Source organism: Ascaphus truei, chromosome 2 (genome assembly GCF_040206685.1).
Source record: "Ascaphus truei isolate aAscTru1 chromosome 2, aAscTru1.hap1, whole genome shotgun sequence".
Taxonomy (NCBI): domain Eukaryota; kingdom Metazoa; phylum Chordata; class Amphibia; order Anura; family Ascaphidae; genus Ascaphus; species Ascaphus truei.
The window spans coordinates 487,893,147-487,915,759 of record NC_134484.1 but is presented as its reverse complement, the minus strand read 5'-3'; the positions used below and the strand labels follow the sequence as shown (position 1 = coordinate 487,915,759).

Below are 22,613 nucleotides of genomic sequence, written 5' to 3'. Positions count from 1 at the left end.
GAGGGCAAGAATTTCACGCTATGGTGGCAATTGGGGTTCAGGAGGCTGAAAGACCTGGAGGGGAGAAACATTATCAAATCATTTGACCAATTAAAGTCGGAAAAAGACATCCCCAACACAGAATTCCTTAGATACCTCCAGGTCTGGGCATTTTATATCAAACACTCAGCAAGACCACCGCTAACTAATTTTGAAAAGCTCTGTGTGCGGGGCACCGACACACGGGTACTGATTTCTGCTTTGTACAGAGATGTGATCGAAGCCAACAGGGATGGTACACGTAGACCCAGATTCATGACTCAGTGGGAGACAGATCTGACAGGGCTACTAGAAGACGAGGACTGGACGGAAATCTTTAAGGCAGCTGCCAGTAGCTCGATCTGCACAACTTTAAAGGAGAACTCATATAAAGTAATGATGAGGTGGTATCTCACCCCAGTTAGATTGGCTAAATTTATCCCAGGCAGTGCGGGGAAAGAGGGGAGCTGGTGCACATGCTGTGGTCCTGCCCACAAATCATACCCGTTTGGAGTCAAATTAGAGATTGGTTGCAGAGGATCTTGAGCCTCCCAATTCAGCTAGACCCGTGGCTGTTTCTGTTAAGCAAACCTACAAAAGAAGTGTCAAGATCGGGGAGCAAATTAATTGCACATTTTGCAACGGCTATGAGGTGCGAGACCGCAGCATTGTGGAATCAGAATGCAATTCCATCAATAGGAAAAATTCAGAACAGGATTTGGTTTGTTTGCCAGATGGAAAAGTTGAGTTTGGTTAACGACACTGGCCCAAATTTCCAAAAGGTTTGGCTGCCCTGAGTGGCACAGACGGTTATCCAGGGGGTGAGCAATGCCACCGTCTGGCTCTGACATGAAAGTAAAAAAAAAACGCATGTTGCACAGGTTGCATTTCTCCGCCATTGGAGTCCATGACAGAAACACAATTTAAACAATTCACCATACTCCGTTTGGTTGATCAGAGAGGGTCGGGAATTGCCATGCAATCATGCCGGAGCGGTGACTGCAGGGTGGCCAAATCCCAGCCCTCTAGTTCTTACCGAACCCGAGATATGGGTTCCCAGTTTATGCAGTTTTTCACTTAGCGTTTTCACCGCCTCGCGGCTTTCCTCCACCATTGTGGTCAATGGTGTGGCCCTCGTTGTGGGCGCGACCCTTTCCCGTGGCCATTGACCATCGGACCCGGTTAGGGTCGAGTAAGGGGTTTCCCCTGAGCTAAAAGAATTAGACCACTACCTGCCCTAGGACCGGAGTTACAATTTTAATAGGTTTGAACTTGGCCGTGACCAAGTTCCCATGACACTTTAGTGATCAAAGGCTCTTTCATTGAAATTGTATCTGCTTTCGGAGTTTGCGGTTTGGCTGGCAGCCAACTCGTCCTTGGAGAGCGGAATCGAGGAATCCCCATTGAAAGACATTACGGCAGGCCTGCACAACTCGTAAAGCGAGAAGGGCCGAACTGCTCCAAGGAAAAAAAATTTGGGCCGCACGGGTAAAATCATCATCATCATCATCTCTCCTCCAGCACCTCTCATCATCATCCTCATATCTTCCCCAGAACCCCTCACTATCAACCTTTGTGATACTCCCCATCTATCTCTCATACCCCCATCTCTCCCCCTCCCCCACACACAATACTCCCCCTCCACATCACACACAATACCCCCTTGCACACCACACACATACCACACACCCCATGCACCTCACATCATTCTCTCCCCCTGCACCTCACATCACTCTCTCCCCTGCACCTCCAATGACCCTCCCCTGCACCTCCAATTACATCATCTCGCCCCCCCTTCCCTTCCCTACCTTGCAATGGAGGCGGCGGCGGCAGAGCAGGCAGGAATGGAAGCACGCTCTAGAAAGCAGCAGGTTGGAAGTGCCAAAATGCTAGAGCTCGCTGCTACCCTGTGAGGGGGAGAGCGGGCTTGTGGGGGAGGGGGAGAGTGGGCTCGCGGGGGAGGGGGAGAGCAGGCTCGCGGGGGGCGCGGGAGAGCGGACTCGGGAGGGAGGGGGAGAGCAGAAAGCCGCCGCGGGCCGCACAGTGAGTTCAGGCGAGCAGCGTGTTGTGCAGGCCTGCATTACGCCATTCATTTCAATGGAGCAGCTCCGCTCCTCCTCTCGGGCGCCACCTGCTGGTCTTCTCAGGTATCGGGCCCAAAACGGTGAAATCTCCATAGATTCCTATGGAGCTTCAATGGCGCCTTATGGAACCGGTTGCAAATGGCGGGTGAAAAGGCGGGAAGGGGAACAAAGGGTCATAAATACACAAACACCATTAACCCTTTCCCTCCTGACCTGATCCCAGTGTATGTGTTTGGTGCATACGCTGTAGGGGTACAAACAAAGATAATTAGGACAATACATACAACCAGAAAAGAGAACACATTTTGCACTGAGGCAGGGTAATAAAAACACATGTAATCACTGTTACATTTAACCCCTCGCCTCTCACACGGTGGTTGGTGGTGGCCAGCTGGAGTGTAACCCCTTTATTACCGGGCCAACCCCCCCCCCATCGCTACACTCTCCCTGCATGAATTTGTTGGTTTCTGAAGAGATGACCCTTAACACTGAATTGTTTCCAACACTGAACAAGCAAATGGTTTCTCCACTGTAAATACTTGGGTGTGACAGGAGGTCACACTTTGTACTGAATTGTTTCCAACACCCTGAACTAGGGTTAGACAATAACAAAAAACATCCCACCATAAGAGTATTAAGTAATTTATCGTGATAACAATATTCAGCAATATATTAACACCCAATAGAAAGCAAAAAAGCAAAAGTCCTCAAAATGTTCAAGGTCATTTATTGTGAAACATATTTCTTCTACAAATGCATTTCATTCTTAATAAAATGTAAAAAAGCAAATACATTTTAGTATATTTTAAGAATAACAAATGTTTCCATAAAAATGTAACCTTAACTACAGCCACACTAAAGCCCCTTTCTTCACCATTTTATTTTTATTTATTTATAAAAATGTTTTACCAGGAAGTAATACATTGAGAGTTACCTCTCGTTTTCACATATGTCCTGGGCATAGAGTTAAGATGACAAATAATACATGATTACAAATAGTTACATAAGTGAACAGGGTATACATTGCATGCACAGTTAAAGATAATATATATTATAGGCGTATGTAACAGTTACAGACCAGATTAAAATGTGAGACAGCCTTAGTTTTGAAAGAACTTAAACTGGTGGTGGATGCGACTGAGAATGTTGAGAAATTTGACATTAAGGGGGTCTAACGTAAACAGCACTGACATCTCAGCAGCCATTTTGGCAGACTATCCTTGTCAGCTATAAGTTTTGTATGTCATTCAGTCTGTGTCTGTCTTCCATGTGTTATGTGCTGATTTCGGTGAAACTTGTCTGTGTGAACGTGAGAAAGCAGAGTGGTTGTTGGGCTCTCAGTAGATGCTTTGTATCCTTTGCCAGCTGCAAATGATGAGGTGATGAGGAAGGAGTATGTGGGAGTGTGGGGGGGTAGAGAAAAGTCCAGGCAATAATGAGAAACCTTGGTAGAAATACCTAGAGTCTGAGATAAGCAGTTTCTCACACTGTAACTCTGAAACAAAGTATCAATAATAATGTGGAGGAAAGGTTACTGAAGCTGATGTAATCCTTTTTGCTGATTTACATATATTCATTTTGTTTCTTTATTATACAATTACGTTATTTTTATGACGTACAAGCGACCTCATAAAGGGGTGTATGTTTTCGTTTTTAGGGTATAAATATATGTCACACCATATTAACTGTTAGAGAGCTTTTCTATAGAAGCTTTCTCCTGTGTACACTGAATAAACTCATTTGATAACTACATTTTTTAACACGAGAGTCTCCGGTAGGTTGTTCCAGTTTTGGGGTGCACGGTAAGAAAGTTTATAATTACCCCCTCGACCCCCCTTCTCCTGTACACATTAATAGGGCATGGGGAGGCGTGGGTTAATGGGGAAGGAGGGGGTCAAGAGGCACGGGTGAGAGCCGAGAGAAATATGGGCGAGAGAAAGGGTTTGAGTCATGGTGGAAGGGAAGGGATAAGAGGCATGGCAGAGGGGAAGTGGTTAATATGGAGGGGTGAGATTACCAGCAGGAGGATTCCTTATAGCTGCAGCATGTGAAAGTCAAGGAGCTCCCAGACTCACTCCCACTCCACTGTCTCTACCAGGCCCACACACAGTCCTCTCTCTAACAGTCCCCACGCCTCCCTGCCAGACCCACCCCCACGCCTCCCTGCCAGACCCACCCCCACGCCCATGCCTCCCTGCCAGACCCACCCCCACGCCCATGCCTCCCTGCCAGACCCACCCCCACGCCTCCCTGCCAGACCCACCCCCACACCTCCCTGCCACACCCACCCCCACGCCTCCCTGCCACACCCACCCCCACTCTGCAGCTGCTGATAGGAATGCCATGGTAAGAAGTAATGGCAAGTATTGCGTTACCGTCCATTTTTATTACTGCAGTATTACTATGCTACTGGTATATTGCCCAACCCTACTTTGAACAATCACATATTTTATCTCATGCATGAATCCTCATGTGTGTGTAAGGATCTGGTAGGAACCTCATATGTGTGTTCAGTGTGTGTTCAGTTGGTGTTTGACTCTGTTCAGTGAGAGGCACGTGGAGTGTCTGCAGCAGTGTTGCAGTCGGTCAGAGCAGAGTCAGACACGCAGTGACTGATGCAATAGCTGAGCTGTGTGTCTGTGCAGATTAAGGCAGAGAGGCTCCGTGGAGAAACTACAACTCCAATGAGCTCCTGGGCAGACACCTGATGTGAAGAACCAATCAGAAGGCTAGGATGACGGGAGCAGGAAAGGGAAGCATGGGGGAGAGACCACGCTAGTCAGAGGAGATCTGGACGGAGCTGAAGTAGGTAGTGTGGGTGCAGGGGGTCCGTGACCCGCCTGCATAGGACAGCTATCCCCTCAGGCCCATAGGAGCATCCCCTGAGTCACAGTAGGCTGCTGTACTGTAGGGACGCCCTGTAGGGAAAGTGATTGTCACCCTACTATACATTAGTTAGGGACAAAGCACAGAGTTGCGGCCGGTTGCAGTCACCTGGGACCAGACAGCTGGACACAGCGACATCTGGAGGTCAAGGGTCGGAGGCATCTGATCCTTTGTGAAGAGGTACCGGTCACCGCCGTGACCGGAAGGTACATTGTAACAACAAGTGCACCAACACCGGTCATCAGGCGCTGATCCCGCCTTAGGCTAAACTCTTTAGGGACACTAACGAGTGGCTAGAGGACTGAGCCTATACCACATAATACAATACAAGGACACGGTGTGTGGGGCACGTGGTGACGGGACAGGACAATACTCTATAAGAGCGTGGCTGAGCCACTATTGTACAGGACAATATTCCCTAGAGGTGGGGCCGAGCCACTATAGTATAAGGACCGTAGCAGTTATAAAGGTGTTAGGTATTGCTGCCAAGACTACTGTAGCATTAGAGTATAAGAATATGTTATGTGTGATGTCATATAGAGTATAAGGTATGATTGCATAGTAAAACTTGGTTGCACACACTGTGGTGGTATGTTTCTTGCCCAGGGGTATCTTGCATGACGGGGATCCTTGGTAAGTGGAGGCGCTGCGCTAGAATAGTTACCCCAGGCTCCCAGCTAGCGAAGGCTCAGATCTCCTGGAGCCACAGGTTGTGTACAGTGACCAGTAGTCCCTTTGGGAGGCGTCAGAAAAAGGGCTACATGTGTAATGAGGCTGATCCTCTGTGAAAAGCTTTCCCCCACTATGTACATAGAAATGGTTTCTCCCGTGTATGAATCCTGTGGTGGGTGAGGAGGTGGCTCATTTGAGAAACGTTTTGCCCACACTCTGTACATGTGAATGGTTTCTCCCCTGTATGTATCCTCTGGTGTAAGAGGAGGTTGTTCTTAACCCTTTGCGGTCCAATTAATTTTCACTAAGTGCGCCAGCAAGTCTAATTTATTTTTCAGAAACAAAACCACATACAGCTTTTTTTTACTGCGCGCGCACACTCTCACACTGCGCGCGCTCTCACTGGGCGCGCGCACTCACTGCGCGTGTTCGCTCTCACTGCGCACTGACTGCGCGCGCGCTCTCACTGCTCTAAAGCTCTTATCTTTGCGCGCGCGCAATCTTTCTGCATACCTCCGATATCAGCTGCTTTGTCTGCAGGGCTTGGGGGTGGAGGAGGGGAGGGATCAGTGCGGCTGCTGGGAAAAGGGGACTCGGTGCAGGGCTGAGGGTGGAGGAGGGGAGGGATCAGTGCGGCTGCTGGGAGAAGGGGAATGCAGGGGACTCACAGCACACACACAGCCCCCCCCCCTACCCAGATGTCAGCTGCTTTGTCTGCCTGTGCGGTGCGGTTCGGTGCAGGGTTGGGGGGGGGGAGGGGGGGGAGGAATCAGTGCGGCTGCTGGGAGAAGGGGACTCGGTGCAGGGCTGGGGGGGGAGGGAGGAGGAGGAGAGGAGGAATCAGTGCGGCTGCTGGGAGAAGGGGACTCACAGCACACACAGCCAGCCCCCTCCCCCCCACCTCCGATGTCAGTGCTGGGAGAAGGGGAATGCAGGGGACTCGCAGCACACGCACACACCACACATGCACAGCCTCCCCCCCCCTACCTCCGATTTCAGCTGCTTTGTCTGCCTGTGGGGATTGGTGCGGCGCTATGGGGGGGGGGGGCGGGTGTGGGGCGGATCGGTGCAGGGCTAGGGGGGGTGATCGGTGCAGGGCTGGGGGGGGGCGGGGGAGGAGGAGGGATCAGTGCGGCTGCTGAGAGAAGGGGAATGCAGGGGACTTGTGCTGCAGCCGGCGCCTCGCTCCACATCTTCCTCCCTCCTCCTCCCGATCCGACTTTGGACCGCAAGTGGCAAAATATTTTGTCGGATATATTCCGACATTGGACCGGAAAGGGTTAATACAGAATGGTTTCCCACACTCTGTAGATGTGAATCATTTCTCTCCTGTATGAATCCTCCCGTGTCTGAGGAGTTTTCTCTTAGTACTGAATTGTTTCCCACACTCTGTACATGTAATTGGTTTCTCCCCTGTATGAATCCGCTCATGGATGAGGAGCCCCGCCTTTGTAGAAAAGCTTTTACTACACTCTGCACATGTGAATGGTTTTTCTCCTGTATGAGTCATCTGGTGCATGAGGAGACTGCTCTTAATACTGAATTGTTTCCCACACTCTGCACATGTGAATGGTTTTTCTCCTGTATGAGTCATCTGGTGTCTGAGGAGACGGCTCTTAATAATAAATTGTTTCCCACACTCTGCACATGTGAATGGTTTCTCCCCTGTATGAGTCATCTGGTGTATGAGGAGACAGCTCTTAAATGTGAATTGTTTTCCACACTCTGTACATGTGAATGGTTTCTCCCCTGTATGAGTCATCTGGTGTCTGAGGATGTTCCTCTTAATACTAAATTGTTTCCCACACTCTGTACATGTGAATGGTTTCACCCCTGTATGAGTCATCTGGTGTATGAGGAGACAGCGCTTAACTGTGAAATTTTTCCCACACTCTGTACATGTGAATGGTTTCTCCCCTGTATGAGTCATCTGGTGTCTGAGGAGGTTTTTCTTAATACTGAATTGTTTCCCACACTCTGTACATGTGAATGGTTTCTCCCCTGTATGAATCCGCTCATGGATGAGGAGCCCCGCCTTTATAGAAAAGCTTTTACTACACTCTGTACATGGGAATGGTTTTTCTCCTGTATGAGTCATCTGGTGCATGAGGAGACTGCTCTTAATACTGAATTGTTTCCCACACTCTGCACATGTGAATGGTTTTTCTCCTGTATGAGTCATCTGGTGTCTGAGGAGACGGCTCTTAATACTAAATTGTTTCCCACACTCTGTACATGTGAATGGTTTCTCCCCTGTATGAGTCATCTGGTGTATGAGGAGACAGCTCTTAAATGTGAATTGTTTTCCACACTCTGTACATGTGAATTGTTTCTCCCCTGTATGAGTCATCTGGTGTCTGAGGATGTTCCTCTTAATACTAAATTGTTTCCCACACTCTGTACATGTGAATGGTTTCACCCCTGTATGAGTCATCTGGTGTATGAGGAGACAGCGCTTAAATGTGAATTGTTTCCCACACTCTGTACATGTGAATGGTTTCTCCCCTGTATGAGTCATCTGGTGTCTGAGGATGTTCCTCTTAATACTAAATTGTTTCCCACACTCTGTACACGTGAATGGTTTCACCCCTGTATGAGTCATCTGGTGTATGAGGAGACAGCGCTTAAATGGGAATTGTTTCCCACACTCTGTACATGTGAATGGTTTCTCCCCTGTATGAATCCACTCATGGTTGAGGAACCCTGCCTTTGTAGAAAAGCTTTTACTACACTTTGTACATGTGAATGGTTTCTCTCCAGTATGAGTCATCTGGTGACTGAGGAGGCTTTTCTTAATACTGAATTGTTTCCCACACTCTGTACATGTGAATGGTTTCTCCCCTGTATGAATCCGCTCATGAATGAGGAGCCCCGCCTTTATAGAAAAGCTTTTACTACACTCTGTACATGGGAATGGTTTCTCCCCTGTATGAATCATCTGATGATTGAGGAGGGTCCTCTTGGTACTTAACTGTTTCCCACACACTGTACAAGTAAAATGAGTCACTGCTGTCTGAATCATCTGGTGTGAAAGAAGTTTCCCCTTCAGTGAGAAACTGCTCCCACCATCTGTACATGTAAAGGTTTGCTCCCTAGCGGGGACACAAAGGTGTGTGAGCAGGTCCCTATCCAGTGAGAAGCTTTTGCCACACTGACAACAGAGAAAAGGCTGAGCACCGCGGCTTCTTCTTAAATCTCTCGCATACCTTTTGCTGGACCCATATTTAGAGTCCGTCTCTGCTGTGTGCTGTACAAGCTCTGTAAGTTCACCATCATGTGGCACTGGTTCCTTGCATGTGTCTAAAATGTGGCAGGAATCATTGTTTTTTGGCACTTCTGGGCAGCGAGTAGTCAGACAGCTTCTGGATGTATCAGAGCTCAAGTTCTGTTCCTCATTCAGGCCGTTCTCTAACAGAAGTAAACAAAAAAGACAGAACAAATGTTTTCAATCAAATTACTGAACGCAAATTACAAATCCAAAACACTGAAGAATTTTTTTCACCGATACTTGGTTAACAAAATATTCTCTTCGCCCAGGGATTTAAAATTGTTGCACATGGACATCCAGTGGCCCCTAATGACTGTGGTGTATTTGTAGCAGCTCTCACAGTGAAATCATTGATACATATATATAACTTGTATTTATTACTGTATTCATTATTTAAGGGTACATGTACATCCTCCAAATAATTAACATTAAAATGTCCATGAGAAGTAAAGTTAAGGAACTCCTGGTCTATCATATTAGTGCGTTAATAATATCAACTAAACCAGACAGCAACCTATAGTGTAAAGATACTGTAGATGCCCATGTATGTATGACTTTATTTATACAAGGCCCGCAGTGTACTCAGCGCTTTACAGCAGAAACAATACAGTACAGGGAATTATAATGCAATAAGTGCAACAAACAAAAACAGACAATAGGAACGAAAATCCCTGCCCTGGAGAGCTTACAATCTAAGTGATGCAGTGACTACACTGCCCATGTAATCTTTTGTCATAAGACCCACAAACTTAACCTGCTCCATTTTGTGTCATGTTTTGTCAGTCAAAAATACTATTCATATAATTTCCCAAGCATGCGGCCTTGGTGTAATATTTGACTCCTCTCCTTCCTTCTCCTCTCACATTCAAAACAAAGAAAAAAGGAGCACTGCAGAAAAGAAGAACTGGAGGCAAAAGTAGAAAAAATAAAAGAGTTACTGAGACACACAGCCTAAGTTATAAGAGAAACCTCCAACGCGTTTCTCACCGTGGGCACTTTATCAAAGAGTGGTTTCCTGAGTCTAGAGCAGTGTATCTGTCAGGGTCGCCTAGACCTCCTGCCTAGCCATAGCTTCCTTGTCCACTGGGTGTGCTGCTGCCTTCTGTTGGCTCTGGGTTCCTCTGTCTGTCTTCTTGTTGCTCCTGTCTCTGTCCTTTATAGCTTGCTTCCTGTCTGTTGTTTTTGCCTTTGCTTGAAGTCAGATTCCTGATGCACATGCTTCTGATATCCTGGTCTGTTTTCTGTACCTGTACCATAGAAGTCTGTTCACAGTAAAAGCCCTTGCTGGTAATCTGGCTTGTCCCTGTTTGTTCCTGTTCTCAGTCCCTGCCCTCAGTCCCTGTCCTGCCCCGCCTGTCCTGTTCCAGTCTCCTCGTTGCCGACCTCTGCTTGTTACCTGACTTCGCTACCTGCCGCCTGCCTCGGACCCCTGCTTGTGACCCCTACTATGCTCGTGCTGTTCTGGCCACCGAGATCCTACCCGCCACAGGAGTCTCCCGTGACAGAAAGCAAAGGCCACTTCTGGATCTCGCTGGAACAGATTCTCTGCCTTCCTGCTTCAGCAGACCCCATCCGCTTGGAGGAAGATAAGTACTTTTTTTTTGTTTTTTGAAATCCCAGTTGGGATCCTGAAGGTTTTGTTGCTGCAAAGGTTTCTGCAGGGTTTTTTTGTGCCACTTTCTCCCTGAGAAGAATTCCCTTTTACAAAAAAACCAAAAAAAAAAAAAAACCTCGTGCAGTACCTGTTTTTGCCATTTTCAGACTTTCATTACCTGGACAAGAATTGTCTCTGCATTGTGGGTGGGCCACTGCAGATTTTCAGACTCACATTTCTATTTAAGACGGTTACCTTGATTTACTGCTTTCCCTGGTTGGACCACTGCTGTTCACAGGGTCCCCATTTCAAAAGACAAAAGTGCTCCCATTATTTTGTTGCTGCATGCTTTGATTTTCTTGCATCTATAGTTTTTCATATGATTGGTTCTAAGGTTTCAGGTTTACCTGCAAGTTCCCCTAAAGTTTGTTTCTCTGTAACCTGTGATATCCCTACGCCTGATATCAAAGGTTTCAGATTTGACTGCAGGGTTCTCTGTCTGATATTCCTATGTCCGATGTCAAAAGTTTCAGATCTAACTACAAGTTTTCTCTGTATTAGTTTCCTGCTGTATATGATATTTCTATGCCTGATATCTAAAGTTTCAGATTCAACTGCAGGTTTTCTTTGTCTATATGATATCCCTATGCCTGATGCCTAAAGATTTAGATGTAACTGCAGGTTCTCTCTGTCTGTATGATATCCCTACGCCTGATGCCTAAAGATTCAGATGTAACTGCAGATTCTCTCTGTCTATATGATATCCCTACACCTGTTGCCTAAAGATTCAGATATAACTACAGGTTTCTCTGTCTATGTTTTTTCCTTGCATTTATAAATCTCTATGACTGATGCTAAAGTCTCAAAAGGTCAGCTCTCCTATCTTGTGTCTCTCTGTGTCTAATATTCCTGTTGTTCATTCTAATGCTTCTGTTTTAAAAACACATTTCCTCTTTACTGGTTTCTTGGGAAGTGTGGTTTCCCCATGTCTGAAATGATGGCTCAAACTCAAACAGTCTTGAGCAGTAAATGTGAACACAGTACCACTGATTCTTCAGAACTTCTCAAAGCAAGGAAGAAGAAGAAAAAGAAGGGAGGCATTACTGTGGAAGTTGCAGAAGGAATTAAGAATGAAAATTTAACCTCAGTCTGCATTTGATGAAAGAGATATGCTGCAGCTTAAGGCAACTCACAGACGTATCCCAAGAATAGTGGAAGGGAAGAAAGATGCCCCTACTCAGACGCTTCAAGCTGCACATAAAGCGATTGATTGTCTTTATGAACGTTTAGATAAGGAGCAAGAAGCCAAGACTGCACTACAAAGCTGTCTATCTTCAGCAATTGCTAAGTGTGTTCTCCAGGAGAAAGAAAGAGAGCAGTTGGAGAGGGACAGGGTAATCCTGTCAAGTAAGCTGGAGAAGGCCTATGCTGATAATGGGCCTCATGCAGTAAGCGTTGATAAGGGAAATATGGCCATGTTATAGCCAAAATTGGGTTTGAGATTCAGTAAGCGCCGATAAGTGCTTCATATCGCCAGGTTTCGGAGCCGATAATTTGGTTATGGCCAGTCGCCTGCCGATAAGCCTGTTTTCGACACTGATCGCCACTTTTTTAAATCGGCTGGATTCAACAAAAAAAAACAGCTTATCGGGGCTGATCGGCACTACGAAATTGAGATGTTATGGCCGATTTCTCCCGCCAACTAAAGTTGGCAGTTTGGACGGGAGAACGATCGCTAAGGCTGCCGGAACGGCACTTAGAAAAAAAAAATCTTCTGTACATCAATGGAAGTCAATGGAGCGGGGACGTATAACAGTATAGTACTGTTTACGTTTCATTGCTCACAATACAAGGGGGATTTGCATTACAGTGTGGGGGCATTCCCTGCATTGTGTCACAGCTGATGTGTCTTATTTGCATAACATTCGACTTTTACATGTTTTCAGCATTTGCGGGTCACATTACTCATCATGTGATGATGTGGCAAGGGAAAATACTATACTACACTCTTAAAGGAGAACCTCACATCATAGCACACATTTTACTCAACTCAGCGACAATTATTTACATGATGTTACACATGTCACACATGTCACACATACACAGTATATTCATGTTCCTTTACATTACACAATGCTTGTAATGTGACACGCATCTTTAAACGTTCATGTACATCTGTCTTCTCATGTTTACATATACTTTTGGGTCCTCCCTATTTTCATGACGTCACTTATTGGACGCTCAATCACATTGCATGTTTACATTGTAACCGTTGCATTACAAGCACTTCAACCTAACTTATACACACATGTACAGTAATTCATCATTGGGACACCTTGTAAACTCATTCTATACCAACTATCCTCCTTACACAAATGCATGCATATGCACACGACTATTCATTGTTGCCAACATGTCACAATAACATGGATAATTACACATGTTACACAAAACTTTTCCCACGTCAATCTCAGCCTTTTTGTCTCATTACATGACTGACTCTTGCGTTCACAAGTGTTACATGCATTGCACATGCAACTATTTATTTGCAAGCAATCTTTGTACAAAGCTTCACGTCACATCATTGCCAAATATCATCATTCCCTGCAGAATACACACAACAAATACTTAGAACAACAAGTGCACACAGCTTGCCACAGAAGTACTTTATTATGTTAATGTAACACCTTGCATTTTACTATGTCACCTGACATCATCACATACCTATTTAAAGGACGCACATTACCTGCTCATTCACAGCTACTCATTTCAAAATGTTGCGAATGTTTAGGAGACGCAGGAACATTCTTTTCTATGACATGCTTGCTGATCAAGAGAATGATATAGGGCAAGGTAGGGACACACCGAGGGACAGTGACAGTGACGCGGATACGACAGGGACAGGGAGAGGGACAGGCCGAGGGACAGGTAGAGGGACAGGAGATCAGAGGAGAAGACAGAGGAGACAACTTGTGCCTCGTCCGCGTCTGTACAGGGAGAGAACCCTGTTAGATGGGATGAGTGAGGAGGAGATTGTAAGTCGCTATTGTTTGAGTTCAGCAGCAATCTTAGCTCTTTATGAGGAGATAAGGGGGGATTTAGATTTTTTCACAGCCAGAGGTCGTGCAGTCCCTGGGCTTGTTAAAATGCTGTGCTCATTACATTATCTTGCTTCCGCGTCATACCAGACAACTGTGGGCATAGTGGGCGGGGTCTCGCAATCTACATTCTCGCGGGCCTTGACCCAGTTTCTCTATGCACTCAATAGACGCGCTAGGAATTATATTCATTTTCCTACAGAGGCAACAGAGTGGCTGGAAGTCAGGACTGGCTTTTATAATATAGCAGGGATACCATCTGTGCTGGGTGCAATCGATTGCACACATGTTGCTTTGATTGCACCTAGTCAGAGTGAGCATGTGTACCGCAATCGGAAGCACTACCATTCACTCAATGTACAGGTGGTATGTGATGCCACGATGAGGATAATGCATGTGGTACCCAAGTTCCCTGGTTCCAGTCACGATTCCTCTATCCTGAGGAACTCTTCAGTCTTCCATGCGTTCGAAGAGGGACATTTTGAACCTGGTTGGCTGCTGGGTGAGTACATATTTACATGTTCTAACACAAAACACATGTTGATTTAGGAATGTTGGCATTGTACAATTTGATCACTAATGTCAGCTTATGTGTGCTCCATTCATTATAGGTGACTCAGGATACGGAATTAGGCCGTGGCTCTTGACTCCGGTGCTAAACCCTCAAACTGAAGCAGAGGACAGGTACAATGCAGCCCATATATCTACAAGATCTGTTATAGAGAGGACATTTGGCCTACTCAAGACCAGGTTTAGGTGTCTGGACAGAACTGGTGGGGCTCTTCTATACAAGCCTCAAAAAGTGTCTGATATTATCCTTGCCTGTTGCATTTTGCACAATGTTGCACTCAGGCACAATGTACAGTCAGACCTAGCTGAGGCTTTGGTAGACGAGCATCCCACCCATGTAGCTGCTGAAAATGAACAAACAGCCAGTGGTGGCCAGACACGACAGAATCTCATCAATTCATTTTTTTCTTGTAAGTACAAACTCATATGTTCCTAGTACTACTTTTATAGTTTAATTATGTTATATTAACAATAATGTTTCTTTATATAACCTTCTGTTAGGACACAGATGAATATGGGTTGCACACCTTTCTTTTCTCTGCTGTGTGCACAAAGGGATGTGGCACCGGTATGTTATTGTTGCACAGGTTATATAATCCCTCTTCAATTGTACTTTAGTTGTGTGTATGTGAATACAACTTGGGTAACAAAGCAATAATATTTTAGCATTGTGTTATTCCTTATGCTAAGACAAAACACATATTATGCCCATAATCATTCATGCTTCTAGTATGCTTACATACAATGTTATTGGTGCAGTGTAACATGTACATCCATATGATGTGTACACCAGGCTGATTTACATTTTGAATGTCATGAAATATACATGGTGTTGTACATTTAACACCAAATACACACTTTGCTGTGTTGTTTACGGTACTGAAGATGGCATGTCAATGTTTGCAATTTATATATTGTTCCTTTGCATTATAGGTATATCTCCAGTATGACTGATCATGGTATGTATATTTGCTGACATCTCTCATAAGATGTGGCTACCTCAATCTTCCTATAATTATTGGAACTAAAAACCCAACATATTGGTTTAAACACAAATGTTACATATATGTACTTTCTGTATCATGTATATGCATTTAGCTACTCTTGAGCTTTCATGTGCATTGTATTACAAAATGATTACTCACATTTCATCACATTTTATGTATGTTTCCTTATAATTTCCATTAATGTAATATAGAGGTGGTTGGAGAAAAGGGGATAACTGTACTTATTTGTTTACTTACGGGAGCACATTCATCACTAGCATAGACACACTTTTTAAGACAACTGTTTGTGTCTCTATCAATTGGTGTAGGATCCATGTATAACACCGACAAATGATAACACCAGCTTTATTATGGTAGCTTATATCATCATATTGACTATACTATGTATTTCTAAACGATTAATAAACACAGTAAACTATAGTTAGTTAGGTTAATGAAATATACACAGAAACGTACTTCATAACATGATGGTGATGTCATATTCAGAACATCATGCATTGGAGGGGACCATAACATCTGGCCAGTAACATTATTTGCTACAGTCCCAAACCATTTTATCTACATACCCATGTAACAAGAGATTTTAAAAATAAATGGCTACTTGGTTGTAAGTGTCCTTTACATTGGGAGAAGGAGTGGCTCACTGAGTAAAGACACACACTGGCACTGATAGTTTGAAGCAGGGGAGTCTGGTTCAATTCCCGGTGTGGGCTCCTTGTGACCTTGGCCAAGTCACTTTATCTCCCTGTGCCTCATGCGGCAAAAAAACATTTGTACGTTCCACGGGCCAGGGACCTCAGGCTGAAACATGTGTCTGTAAATCGCTGCGTACAACTAGCAGCCCTATACATGAACATGCTCATATTATTATTATTATTGTTACATAGTTTCGACAGTCATACGTTCCATTACATATTAGAATACACAAATGTGTTAGCAGAGTGGGAATGGTTGTTATATATAAAACACACCATGTCATAAAATGTTAGTAGTCATTAAAGAACACTCAATAAAAATTCATGAGGCACTCTTTTGCAACATCATTATGTTAATTAAGTGCTTATGCAATATAGGCATAAGGGTATCACATTTTTAATTGTTTGTTAATAAGCGCTGCAAGCAATATAAAATTAGTTCCATATGTAGTATAGTAGTCGGTGGCTCCTCCTCACAATCATCTCATATAAAGGTAGACTCTTCTGAAATCATACATTGATCCGATTGTATCTTCCCCGACATCTCTGAAATACAGCAAACACATGATGGTCAAAGATGGCACCTTACTAGATATGCATCCGTGACAACGCGTTACGCAGCTCTATATGATTGTGTAGATACACACGTCACTCACTTATATGTTAGAAGTAAAACTGTTCATCAGTATGTAATGTTTCTTTAAATTTGTAGCAGGCATAACTATGTATAAGAAGTGAACGTTGCCTGTATACTGAAAGATGTGCGCGCACATCTTTGTGTGCGCACGCACTTCACGCTTGGCTCCACTAACTGTTAGCGCATGCGCAAAACAAAGCGTACGTTGTGCGTTCAATACATGTTGAAAATACCAGTAAACATAACATCTTTATTTCAAATACAATGAAGACGAAACTACATTCGTTCTAAACGAGTACATCTGTATTCTTTTTAAACAGACGTGTTTGAACAGAAAGCACGGCCGATAACACAATGCGCAAATGCAATACGTGTGACGTCATGTTAAGCCAGCGTGAAACGCACGCTAACACTCCTCCCACTCAATTAACATTCGGCTAACGCCCAGGGTATGCCTACAAACACTGAGCCGCACGCATCACACACTGCAGTTACCGTTACTATAACAAAACATGACAGCCAATAGGCTTTGAGGCGCGCACGTTGCTTGGGGGCGGGACTTACATCACTAATCCTTTTTAAGGACGCCTTGGCCCATGACAAGGGTCCCACGTCATACGTGGTGGACCCGGTTTTCAATGTTGTAGATGTTGCATGATAACAAAACAGGTATGTGTTAGAGTAATGGTAAAATGTTGCTAATATGTTTAAAGGGATAGGAAGGTACGTATATTTATTCCGTCAGCAATGTGTACTACTCTTTCAGGTCCTACTATATTGTATTAGGAAACAATTTGTTTGTGATCGCTACATGTTATGCAGTCTGCAATGTTACGCTGTATCCACGCATTGAAAGTGAAAATGGTGGTTACAAAAAAAAAAAAAATTTAAACGCAGAGTCAACGCATAACGATTGTTATATTTACCATTCTTCTAGAATTAACTCTTCGCCTGGCTGCAACTGGTCGCTCCAGAAATGCAAGGCATTTTCATCCACGCTTAACCCAACCGCTGAATCCAGTATGGCACATATCTCCTCCAGGATGCGCTCATAGGAATCGCCACTGCTTTCTTCAAATAATTGGTCGGGAGGTAGGTTCATTTCTTCCGGTTCCCATTCCAATGCATTTTCAGCTGAAAGGCTTGGTACATAATCATAGTACTTTTGTTCTTGTACAATGTGGGTTTCAGGAATGGAGGCTGCAGATATTGCAGCACGTATCGATTCAAACGGATCAGTAGTAGCGGATACATTGCTATTGCCATTAGGAATAAATATGCCTTTCACGACAATATAAGTGCCGTCTTTCAGGAGAAATTGTTTTTCCGGGGCAATCTTCCAGAAACCATAGGTGTGTTGTAGCTTATCCTGGTCACGTTCAAAAAAGTCATTACTTGATAAAGTGAATCTTATTGAGGAATTAAAATTCCGTGCATGCTTACGGTCTTGGTAATAAGGATATTTTGCTCGAATGAAATCATCGATTTGGCGTGTGCTTGCTTTCTGTCCGCGACTGTTCAAGATGGCTTCACAGATCATGTACTTATACCCTAAAAGGGGATTAATATTGTTAACGAATTCATCAGCCATGTCTGAGTAGCACAAAAGCTGTGTGCAGGTCTGTGTTATTTGCTCATCAAAATGAATGTGCTGAATGGCTAACAAACTCCTGTTTTTCCTTGTCAAGGTCAACAAAAGTAACTACTTTGACTCCTTATTTCAAACGCCAATTGGATTTGTTTGTCTAATTGGGTTAACAGTTGTGGTTCGTGATATGGGACTGTGGGAGAAACATTTCTCCTTCTTTTATCTCGTTTGTGAAAAACATCCCTACACTTTGAATGCGTTCACATAGTGTTTTTTTGAAAACTAACAAAGACCAGTGTGTGAAAATATTTCTTAGCCAGGCATATCAGTAAAAACACACCTGCAAAAAGAAATGTTTTTTCCCCGCTTACATTTCTGTGTGTATGTGAAAGTCTGGTTAACTCCCTGTCTGCATGAGTTTAAATACGTGTGTATATATATATATATATATATATAAATATATCTCTTATAAAAATATATATATATATTTATATATTATATTTAATTTTTTTTTATATTGCAGGAGTACACACAACATTGATGGCATTAAGTATACCTTGTATGAAACCTATTTAAATGGTGAGAAACATGATTGAATTAAGTAATAAACATTTGTTTAAGCACAATACTGTTAGAGTCTCATACTTAGGATATTTCTCAAACATTAGGCCTGTATTATTAAAATAGTGTTTTCACAAGGAAGCATGAAGTGTATTAGTTTGTGTATACCAGTTTATATAGTACTATATATATATATATATATATATATATATATATATATATATATATATATATATATATATATATATATATATATATATACACATATATATATATATATATACACATATATATATATATATATACACATATATACATATATATATACACATATATACATATATATATACACATATATACATATATATATACACATATATACATATATATATACATATATATATACACACTCACACACTCACACTCACACTCACTCAGTGTGTGTGTGTGTGTGTGTATATATATTATTATACATTCTGAGATGTTATAGAAACGAACACACAACTGATTAAAGGACAAAATTACAATGGCCAAGCAAGGCAAAGGTAAGTAATAATTTACACATAATCCTGCTGTACACGTACAAGAAAGATGTTTGCACTTACTTAGGTGTTTTAATAATTGCATGTGACTAATATGCATATGCAATTCTTACATCAATTAACACACCCAAATGCAATGTTTTGCTGCAAAGTCAATGGCAGCTTCTCTAAACTTAGCAACTGGCTCCTGGTGGACCATTACTGAACAGACGATTACAACATAAATATTTATAACACAATTAATTATGAGTGTTAACATTTCCAAAACTTCACGTGTACAAGAACATAGTTGAAAGTTTGGAAACAACACAGTCTTCAGCATACATACAATAGTAATTAGATAATCTGAAGTCAACAAAACAAGGCCAAAGACATATTTTCTGAATTATAACATTTATTTTTTTTGTTCCTTTTGCGAGCGAGTAACAGGCCTGCTTGTTGTCTCTTGAATTTTCCTTTTTCTTTTGCCACCAACTTTAGGCACAACAGAGCCACTTTGAGTGGCCTCTGGCACTTCACGGGCAGGGCTTGTGGCCAGTGACTGTTCACCTACGGGGCTTGTGGCCAGTGACTCACCTACAGGGCTTGTGGCCAGTGACTCACCTACAGGGCTTTTGGGCAGTGATTCACCTACAGGGCTTTTGGGCAGCGATTCACCTACAGGGCTTTTGGGCAGCGATTCACCTACAGGGCTTTTGGGCAGCGACTCACCTACAGGGCTTTTGGGCAGCGATTCACCTACAGGGCTTTTGGGCAGCGACTCACCTACAGGGCTTTTGGGTAGTGACTGTTCACGGACAGGGCTTGTGCCCAGTGACACATGTGAGCAAGTTGGTAGACACTGCACAAGTGATGGTTGGTCTGTTTCATGTGTGTCTTGTTTTGTTTTTGTCGCCTCCTTTGTAGGTGTCTGCTGCTGAATTTGTACAGATGGCAGCGGTAGGATGTCATCAGGAACCTGCACAGCAATGTCTGCTACTTGACCGGTAACATTTGGGCCTGGTGAATGAATATCAGATGAATGTGGTGAAAACTGACCTGCATGAACAGATCCTGGCTGGGAGGTGTTGAATTGTGGTACATTAGTCATTCTCCAGTAATTAGCTTGTGTTTGCTGAACAACTAATGCTTCGAATGAGGTGTTGATTTTTTGCAACTGTTTAGGCACTTCAATGAAGACTCTGTGGAGATGTGCCAATTGTGATACTGTTTCTTCCTGCAGTCCAATCATCCTTTCCAGCACTGTCATCATGTCTGAATGGCGACGATTTTCTGCGTCCACTATTTTTCCCTCTGAAGCTACAATTGCATCGTATGTGGAAGTTGATGGACAATTTGGCGGTACAACAGTTTCTATTGGCACCTCTTCATGGTGACATGATTGTATTTCAGTCTCTTCTGTGGCGTCATCCTCATCATACTCATCATCCTCATCACCATGATGTTCTAAAAAGAAATGTACACATTATTAAATGGCATGTTAATGTATGCTGTGTTACTATGTAATTGTACTGTGTCCTAAGTAACACCTAACATGTTAGCATACGTTTTATAACCTCATTAAAAACTACCTTGACTTACGAATAATGTTTGGACTCAGTATGAAATATGAATGAATGAAAAGTTGCTCTAAACTCAGAAGTCCTACATGATAATTAACATCACTAACACAATACATGTTGCCTTACACTTAATTTTCACTGACACTAAGTAATCCTATTTAAAGAAGATGTGCAAAACAAATAATGCACATGACAACATAACATATAGAAGAGCACATATTATATGGCCAGCAAATGATACACTCACCTTCTAGTAGTGTTGAGCTGGCTGACCCAGGTGAAGACACTTGTTCCATCTCAGGTGACACATGTCCTCCAGGGGCAACTATATATAACAATAACATAAGTTTTACATTTACATGTGTAAATATTGAACAAACACTTATTGTATGTTCTGTATTTATGATTAACTAACAACATCAGTTCCTTAACCGAAAATGTGTGTGAAAGTGAACATAAATAGTTGTAATAACACTGTACATGCCTGTGTACTTAGAATTTTTGAGTTCCCTAACATACAACATACTATGTTTCTGCAGTAATGCGTGAGGATAAATAGATTAAATGAGTACATAAAAATCATATGTTGTGTAGTGATATCAGTATCATAATGTACATAACTATCATGAGATGACCATTCACAATGGTTATCATGAAGGTGGTCATATTGCAAAAAGTGTTGTTTTTGGTAGAGGATATGTGTGGTACATTAATCGAAGATGTGGCACACCTGAATGTGGCTGTGACTCAACAAGACAACACATGCAGTGTGTGATAATGTGTCTTTCATAGTAGTTCAACTATAGATATGAGTGAACTAATGTGTGACGTACGCTTTGATAAGTAATGAGTTGTTGGGGCATTTAGTAGCTAGAGTTAAGCTTTCAAATGAGTGTGATTAACTTCAGTTGTGCTATTCAGGTTGTAAGAAAGGTATTCCCTTCCCCAAAAAGCCTAATCAGCCACACCTTTCAATGACTTGAAACAGGTGCAAATGGTGTGAACTAAGTTGACCGTGAAATGAGGCTGTAATTAGTGTGTGTGCTGAACCCCACCCCCTCTGTTGAAGTGTATGCTGTGATGAGATATTAATTGCAGCTGCTTTAACACAATGGTAGATGAGCTAAGTAGTCATCTGCAGTGTTTAAGTTATGAAAACAATGACATAACATATGATACGTGTGCTTCATTATGCTGTCTGTATATGACATAAAGCAAAAATGGACCTTTTCATAAGCAACTATAGATGTGTTAGTGCCAGTGATGTTTGTAGGCCGTTACATGCAATTTCTTTGATGCATGCTTAAAATAGGCAGTAATGTCATGTTTGTCGGAGTAAAATCAATAAAATACACAATAATATGATACATATTTCTGTTCTGTACCTGTAGCTACTAATAATTTCTCATGAACATGTGTTACACATGTGTACTACCCTGTTGTTCCCCATCTTCGCCCACCATCAATTGCTTCCACTGCAGCTATGCATTTTGGGAATTCACATGTAAATGAGCACGCAATGGCACGTGCTATATTAGTTACTGCTTTTAGTAGGACTACTACATATATGTCTATTTTGAGATATATATATACAGAATCAGACATATACATATATAGATGCAGGTATGCTTATATTGTGAAGACAGTATAAAAAGCAGTGTAAATATGCAAAATAACTGTAAGCAACGACACGCCTAGTACAGTAATATTTATCACCTGCTGGAAATTGTGACGGATAAATTCCAATGTCACGGTCACCAGCCAAGCCTTCCACGACGACGGTAAGTAATTTTGGCCGAAGCAGCTCCTCCAATGGAGTCAATATGAGACG

At 43.0% G+C, this 22,613-nt stretch overlaps 2 protein-coding genes across 3 annotated transcripts in view; both read right to left on the bottom strand.

Moving 5' to 3' along the window:
• Positions 1–4,419: 4,419 nt before the first annotated feature.
• Positions 4,420–22,613, bottom strand: part of LOC142488427 (uncharacterized) — a 1,092,840-nt gene continuing 1,074,646 nt past the window's right edge. For both annotated transcript variants that reach the window (XM_075588928.1, XM_075588929.1), the window contains one exon: positions 4,420–9,068. In XM_075588928.1, the coding sequence (XP_075445043.1) occupies positions 6,979–9,068 (2,090 nt within the window). In that variant the 3' untranslated portion in view covers positions 4,420–6,978. The remainder of the gene's footprint in view (positions 9,069–22,613) is intronic.
• Positions 9,485–21,096, bottom strand: LOC142488869 (uncharacterized). The gene is made up of 3 exons (XM_075589205.1): positions 21,030–21,096; positions 19,932–20,666; positions 9,485–9,516 (listed from the first exon to the last, which is right to left on the bottom strand). Exons 1-3 carry the CDS (start codon positions 21,076–21,078, stop codon positions 9,485–9,487), a joined length of 816 nt encoding a protein of 271 aa, XP_075445320.1. The 5' UTR covers positions 21,079–21,096.